We start from the raw sequence: 8,056 nt of genomic DNA, 5'->3' as shown, positions 1-8,056 counted from the left end.
GGTAAAGAAGATACCGAACACCTGGTTTAAAATGCTGGTTGGAATGAAGGACATGATTCATCCTTGGGCTTTAAGTTAGGTGGTGAGAGGGTCTACAGTACAGCTGAGCTGTCAATCTGGCGGCCTCCAGCCACAAGTGGCTACTGAGCCCAAGAGGTGGGCTTATGCACATTGAAATACCTTGAGTATCAGAGGCAGACTCAATTTTGAAGACATATTGAGAAAAGAGAATAGACTTTCACTGAGAAATTCTATTTCCCGGAGAACTTCCATAAATTGATTACATTTTGAAATGATTACATTTTGCCTATAAAATTAGATTTGTTTGAGTATATTTTGTTTGTTTGGCTACTAGAAAATAAATTTGGAATTGCATATATTGGTCTCCTTTTATTCTACTGCACAGCACTGGTGTAGACCCAGAACCTCTCGACCTCTCCCACTTGTCCAACTTACATGTAGCAAAAACCCATGGGAGGACTTTAGAGGTACAATAAGTCCATGGCTGAGACTCCATTCACCATCTCACAGAGTTTACAAAGCTCTGATTTGACTGAGGATAAGAAAAGTCATATTATTTCTCCAACTTGGGTATTGAACATCTAAGTTCTGCCTACTGCTCCCATCAGAGGTTCCCAGGAGCCCAGATGCAGACACTGCGCCTGGCACTGAATTGGCCTCAGAGAGCATTTGCTGTATTAATTCTTTACTCCAGGCTGAGACCTTGCTTTCTTATGTCTGCCTTTTGAGGAAATTTCAGAAGTAAAAATGAAAACCCATAAGAGTTCAATCTCTCCTCCACTAGGTCCTCCTCTGGCCTCCAGCTGTGGGTCCTGACAGCTCATTTCTGCAGTGAGGTCAACTTACAAGGGGCTTTTATTAGACAGGATCCCTTCTCCCACCTCACTCATATCCCACTCTCCTTTTTAATCCAATCAGATTTTTATTTTATTTTGGCATTAGTAAGATATTCCTCCAGTCATAGAGAGCTTCCATGGGGGTGAGCTGTTAGGAGCCAGCCAGCCAGAAAAATCAGGTTTCAGGGGGCCCACTGGTGAGCTCATGAGGTTCGTGGATGCAGGGACTTCAGACAGATGCTGTGTCAGGTGGACACCTAGTCGAGGTCAGGTTTTGTCCAGGGTTCATTGAGACACCCATGAGGATGATGATAAGAGTTACTGCTGACAGATGACAAGTACTCAACTCATGTGGCACCGCTGTCATCACCTATGCCCCCTGCAGGGGCCCTGTTCCACCCACTCCCACTGTAGGCACCACTGGTCCACCCAGCATTCTTTGGAATCCTCACTCAGCCTCTGCTAGTGGAGCTGAGGGGACCGCCAGGGACCACCTGTTTGCTGTCTGTGTTCTTCTCTGTGCTGAACCCCAGAGAATCCAAAGACCCCCCCAGCAAAGTGGGTGCTGCTGTCACACGCACAAACAGATGGACGTCAGCTTGTTCCAGGCTCTGCATCCCTGGGCCTTGGTGATGGGGACCTCCCTCCATGTGGGGACCTCTTCCCACATGCCTGGGACATGACATTCCCATTCTCATTGACAGATTCATTCCTCAGTGACTCTTTTTAGAACTCAGGCTTCAAGGCCCTCGGGGAAACGTAATGGTAGGGTCAGGCATTCTGGGTCAGCCAGCCTTTGCTCTCACCCAGGAACGGCTGTGGGCGTGGGGAGAGCATCAGGCAGGTGTAGATCCCCACGTCACAGGGGCCCAGAGGGAGCACCAAGGGCCAGATCGAGGGGCACCCTCCCAAGGTGTTCAGGGCTGACCATGTCTCCTGCGGAGGTGACCGACCTCAGTGGTGTGGCCATGAGTATACCAGTCCCCAGACCAATCATGGAGCAAGAGCGAGTGTGTGTGGGCAAAGGCATCAGTCAGCTTTCCTGTCCTAGCTGAGGGGTGGATGGGTCTGGATGGGCCCCTTCCTGCACACCAGGGTGATGGAGTGCTGGGTAGATGGACGGATGTAGAGTGGGCAACTTGTCCTTCTGCCCAGTGAAGGACAGGGTCCCAGAGATGCTGGAAGCACATGGGGTCAGTTTAGGATTCAAGGTCCAGAGAGAGTGTCTCAAGTGCTTAGGGGATGGATGGTGGCCTCTTGGTTGCCCCCTGCCTGGTGTCTCGACTGGCACGTGGGAATGAGGAGACTGCCAGGAAGGAAGTATGGCTTTGCCAGGGTCAAGGGTACCATTCCTGAGGCCGAAGGCAGCCCTGCTCCTGATGCTGGGGTGTTCTGGACACAAGGCTTGGCCCCAGGATGGTTCTGGGTGGGGCTGCAGGGAAAGGGGCTCCTTTGCACTCAAGATAGGGGACCCTCCCCATTACAGACTTTAAGGGAGACCCCGATTCACCGAATTAAGCACATGCTTCATATTTCATGCCTTGGAGCCTTCCTTCCACTTCTTTCAATAGTAGCCGAGGAGGGCAATAACGTAAAATGTCCTACTTTGGTTTACTCTAGTGGAGATTTAAAGGCTAGAGACTTTAATTCTCTCCTCAACTTACTTATTTGTCACAATGGAGAAAACAACAGAAAACAACAAATCCCTGACCTGCATAAATTATGGGCTTAATCTCAGCTTTCTCTCGTAGGCATCTTCCTCTTCATTCCTTACAGTATGAAATACAGAACTGCTCCAAAAATCGTGACTCCTCATATATTCTTCTTTCCAGAATATTCAGGCCACCACTTCTCAATAGGGAGCTGCCATCTATGGGGTTTCCTCCCCAGTAGGCCTCAGCACCTCAGTTTGTGGTGACCCATCCATCGCTGAATGTTGAATGAATGCAGTCGTTCATTCCTGTGTCATTGGTTCACTCTTGCTATTTACACTTCAGTCTTTTCTTTCAATGACAAATATATCTCCAGGGCTCTGTGAGTCAGATGTTGGGCAGTGGGCTGGGCTGCTTGGGCCCTTTGTGGGTGCTGGGAAGGCATTGTGGGTGCCATTCTGCCTGGAGACTCTCTCTCATGGAAGATCAATTGGATAAGCGTCCACCAAGGAGTTTTCTGCTGGAGGACTGGGTGGGAGGAACTTGAGTTCTGAAGGGGTTTAGGGTCTGAGGAACTGAGAAGCAAGGGGACGTGAGGGTCTGGGACCAGCAGGTGGCACCAGAGACTAACACCTGACCCAGTCTCCCTGGTTGTGTGGACTTGGCTGTTGCTCAGGAAATCTCAGCCACCAGCACTGGACACACTTCCTCAGTGCCTCACTCGTGCAGGACACACTGACACACATGAGCCCACTCACCCCACCCACACTCTTCCACAGGTTCTCATGCTCTACATGCACCTTCCCTCTCACATCCCTGTTCTGGAGTGTTCTATCACACACAGCTGCACAAACACACACACACCTTCTCTTGTGAGTCTGGATGCTTGTAGTGACTGCCCCTAGCTGCACACACTCACTCCTTTTAGTCTCACACTGTCTCTCCACTTTTGTCGGGCAGAAACTCCACCTCAGACACACACACCCTCTCTCACCAGCCCCTCATCTGCCTCATCTTTCCCTTGAAACAGAAATTCTTTCTCTCCTTCAGATGCCTCTGCACATGCCTATCAGCTCCTGGTTGGTCCCTGAGTGGTGTCCTTCCTGTCAGGTAGGACCCTGCACTCCCTTCCTGACAGTTTTTGCAACATGTTCTTTATTGTTTGAAAGGGAAACCCACCCACACATCACATGATGCCCCAAATCAGGGATCAGCAAACTAAGGCCTGTGGGCCTGCCACTTTTTTTGTACATAAAGTTTGATGGAACGCAGCCACTCTCATTTTTATAAAGTCTGTGGCAGCTTCCTTGTACAAGGACAGGTCTGAGTAGCTGTGACAGACACCTTATGGCCCATGAGCCTAAAATATTTCCTATCTGGCTCTTTAAGAAAAAGTTTGCTCCCTGAAACCCCTTGTCCTCTGCAGGACGTCTAGTGCCCACCACCCACCCTTTCAGCAAGCCCGTAGGGCCCCCAGTGCCTGGGACATCCACACACTCCCCACAGATTTGCAACAGAGTTTTAATGAGAAATTGGTCTTTTTGTTTCCTATTGAGTATGTCTTCATTTTTAAATTCTATTTCTAGGGATAATTCTTTAACTTTATGTTTCATCCACATTATTTAAATTTAGTTCATATATTTATCATTTCAAAGAGCAATATTTAACATTTGTTCCTTAAAACACAACTTTAATGGACATTTTCTAGCGCACACAATTATAGGCAATAGTATCATCACCTGACCCACGTTCCTCAGGAACCCTTTGTCTACTTACGACCATCATTTACCTTGAGGAGACCTCGTTTGGTCTCAACCGCCTCACTGTCTTTTCCTCTGGAGAATTTTAAAGCGATAATTATACTCTGGCTAGGAACACTGGGGTATTATTGTTACAAGATAGACTGTAGTGCATTTCTAGGGGGGAAATCCTGCAACAATTAAGCCAATTCATTCAAAGGGGAGTGGACGATAGGGGCAGAGCTCACGGTGTGACTGCTGCAGAAACGCTTCTGTGTTGCCTTGAAGAATGTTCCCATACACCACTTCAAATTTCCTCAGTTCAGTTGCACACTTAAGCCTAATTGAACATGTTTAACTCCAAGCATTGTAGAGAAAATAGTGATCATTTGAGAATGTGAACAAAACAGAAATGTTAAAAATGGCACCATGATGGGGTTAGGTCTCCACTCAGATCCCCTCTACTTGGGTGGTGCACTCAGCCCCACTTGCAGTGACAGACTCACCAGTCTCTAAAGAACTGTCTTGGGCTGACAGCAACATTCTGACAAACTAGAGAATGGGAGAAAATCTTCATGTATTTTATACTGATAAGGGATCAATAGTCAGAATATATCAAGCATCTCTAAAACTAACAACAAAAGGCAACCCAATAGAAAAATGGGCAAAGCACTTGAAGAGACAAGTTGTCAAAGATAAACAAACTACCAATAAGTCTATGAAAAGATGATCAACATCATATGGTGAAATGCAAATGCAAATCAATGCCACAATGAGATCCCAATTCATACCTGCTAAGAAGGATATACAATAATCCAAAATTGGGAAATAATGAATGTAGGCAAAGATGTGGATAAACTGGAACACTTGTGCATTGCTGGTGGGAAGGTAAAATGACGCAGCAGCTTTGAAAGTACAGTTTGGTGATTGCTCAAATGGGCATTCATAGAACTAACATATGGTACAGCAATTAACTCCTAGGTAAATATCCAAAAGAATTGAAGCAGGGCCCTGACAGATAGCTGTACACCAAAGTTCCTAGCAGCGTTATTCACAATAGCCAAAAGGTGGAAATAACGCAAATATCCATCAACAGATGAAGGAATAAACAAAATGTTGGATATACACAGAATGGGATAGTTTTCAGCCTTAAAAATGAATGAAATGTTGATATATGCTACATGGCTGACCTTGAAAATATTATGTTACTGGATAGGGTAGATATAAAAAGAAAAATGCTGTGTGATTCCACTTATATGAAATGCCAAAATCAGGCAAATTTACAGAGACAGAAAGTAGAAGAGGATGTCTTGGGCTAGGAGGAGAGTGGAAGTGGTGTTATTATTCTACTGGGCACTGAGTTTTTCTTGGGAATGATGATGAGAAAGTCTTGGGTGCAGGTAGAGGTGACGGTTGAACAGCATTGGGAATGTGTTTAATGCTGCTGGATTGTACAATCACAAAGGGTTAAAATCATAAATCATGTTATGTATACGTTATAACAATAAAAGTTTATGAAAATGGATAACTGGTAAATGATCACTAAATATAGTAATCGTGGATGGTATAGAAGCTGACTTCTACGTATTTCCACATTCAACAGTGATTTCAACAATTCAAGAGCAGAAACTGGGAGCTCTAGGATCCCTAAGGATCAACAGTAAGGGGCTAAAAGTGGGGAAACATGAAGCCAAAATATGAGAGATATGAATCAACCATAAACGAGTATCTAAGAAGTAAGTGATGTAAAAAGTAAAAATGGAATTCAGCATGTAAGGGATGACAAAAGTGACCACCAGCCTCAGGAGGGTATAGGCAGCTCTGATCTCTGATAGGAATTTGTGGGAGCCATCAGGGCTGTGAATATGCCACACTCTCTGGTGGTGTCTGTGCAGGAGAAGCACCCTGAAACCACTGGCCCAGCCCATGAGGCCAATAAACATGGCATCGGAGATAGACAACAAGATGTACATGCATGAAGTGAAATGTGAGGATGGACAGAACCATGTCCCTTGGAAGTCAGTATCGTTTTCCATGTCCTGTGAAGTAGTGATTGTCATGGGAACAAAGATATATATTAAGAAACTGAAAATCCAGCAGATAAAACAGAAAAGACCAATGACCTTGGGGGCTCTTCCTCTGAGCATCAGGCACTCCACTCTCCCAGGGAAGAGAGTGAAGAATTGATGGGTGCTTAGCATACAGGTGCAGCACAGGGTGGTCTGGCGAGCCACTCTGGATATATAAAATGAAAATTTACACCCAAGAGTGGACAGCGGGTTCCTCAAAAGAAAAACAGCTGTTGTGTGGGGAATTCCACTTGAGAGAAGAACCAAGACATTGACCACGGACATATGGGTGAGAATCGTGTGTGAGGGCCTCTGTCTGTGTTCAAGCAAGAATGGAGAGACATTATAGAAGAAGAGAATGACATTGGCCAGAGTCCCCACTCCGATCTGTAAAAGAAAGATGATTTTCACAGCCTCTTCCCATATGGTTCTCAGGACATTTTTCTGAAAATACATGGAGATGGCTTCAGAGTGGCCCAGAGCAAAAGGTGGTTAAGCCACTGATGACATCAGCAGTCCTCTTACATAACCAACGTTGAAACAAAGATCTGGCTCTTTCTTCTGAGAAGGGAGATGCTGTCATGCTCAATGGTAGGGGCTCAACCTAGAGAACATACACCTGTCAGCAGTTATACTTTAACCATTATTATTTTGTGTTTATTTCTACGGACTTTTCTATTCTGATTCTCCAACAAATGGAAGGGCCAGGAACCTAGGAACCACGTCTGACTTGGTCAAAAATACAGTTGATACAGAATAGGTGATAAATAATATGTAATGAGTACATGGGTAAGTGACAGGAGATAAAGACAAGAAAGCACTGTCCCCTTCTTAGAAGTTATAGTCATCTTGTGATTATAAGAGTGTATTAATTAAGAAAATGAAATGAAAATGCAAAGTACTGTTCAGAGTAAAAGATTCTCTAACAAATTTTAATAGAGTTGCAGGAGAATCAGTTATCCACAGTCGAGGACTCATAATCCCTCAGAGTTACAGTGGTCACAAGTCAGACAGAGAATTCTGGGTTCTTATTTTCTTTTAAGGATCTTGGAATCCACCACTCCCTCCCCACAAGATTTATGGAAAAGACTGAAAATTCTTGGAGTTGAAAGAGAGGTGAGTCCACAGGGCACAGACATGGCCTTCTCGGAGACTGGAGAAAGGGACAGGGAACAGAGGGAATCCAGGCTTACTGGAGCAGAGACTGATGAGCAGGAACCAGGTGGGGATGTGGCCTCAGGTGGGAAACCTGCCCTATAGTTGATGGGTTGCTGGAGGTCAGTGTGGACGTAGCTGAGAGTCAGAAACTTTAGCTAAACCAAGTTATATGGGTATTCCACACATCTGTGCGTTTTATATCTCGAAGCTCCAGAAGGTTCTTTCAGTAAATATCACATAAAAATCTCTTTGTCTTTGTGGCTGGGGGAAGGAAAAGAAACCATTTTGAAACAAGCCAGAGCACGGTGTTCTTCTTAACAATGTCAGCTCTCAGGAGAAAGGGATTAACTGGAGCCCACCCTGCTGGGGTATTATCAGAGCCTAACTGACCTGAGGAGGGGAAATACCCAACTGCAGCCTTCTCTAGTCATCCTGTTCTACCTAACGGGGGATGAAAAGACCTGAGAAACTCTTGCAAAGATCACAGTCCAGAGTCACAGACTCTGTACAAGACTACGCCATAATCTGAGTACTACAGGATGTTCCTCTCTCCCCAAACCTGACCACATGATTAAAGGTCT

The 8,056-nt window shown here is 45.4% G+C and overlaps 1 protein-coding gene across 1 annotated transcript; it reads right to left on the bottom strand.

Annotated features, from left to right (window-relative positions):
• Window positions 1-5,864: 5,864 nt before the first annotated feature.
• LOC124251388 (vomeronasal type-1 receptor 1-like) lies at window positions 5,865-6,773 on the bottom strand. The gene has a single exon (XM_046684147.1). The coding sequence runs from the start codon at window positions 6,771-6,773 to the stop codon at window positions 5,865-5,867; it is 909 nt and encodes a 302-aa protein (XP_046540103.1).
• Window positions 6,774-8,056: the final 1,283 nt, after the last annotated feature.

Source organism: Equus quagga, chromosome 13 (genome assembly GCF_021613505.1).
Source record: "Equus quagga isolate Etosha38 chromosome 13, UCLA_HA_Equagga_1.0, whole genome shotgun sequence".
In the NCBI taxonomy this organism is placed as follows: Eukaryota; Metazoa; Chordata; class Mammalia; order Perissodactyla; family Equidae; genus Equus; species Equus quagga.
The sequence above is the reverse complement of the archived record's forward strand: the minus strand, read 5'-3'. Positions and strand labels throughout refer to the sequence as shown.

Bases quoted from the DNA above. Each gene is read 5' to 3' on its own strand.
- LOC124251388 (XM_046684147.1), bottom strand. From the start codon at position 6,773: ATGTATTTTCAGAAAAATGTCCTGAGAACCATATGGGAAGAGGCTGTG.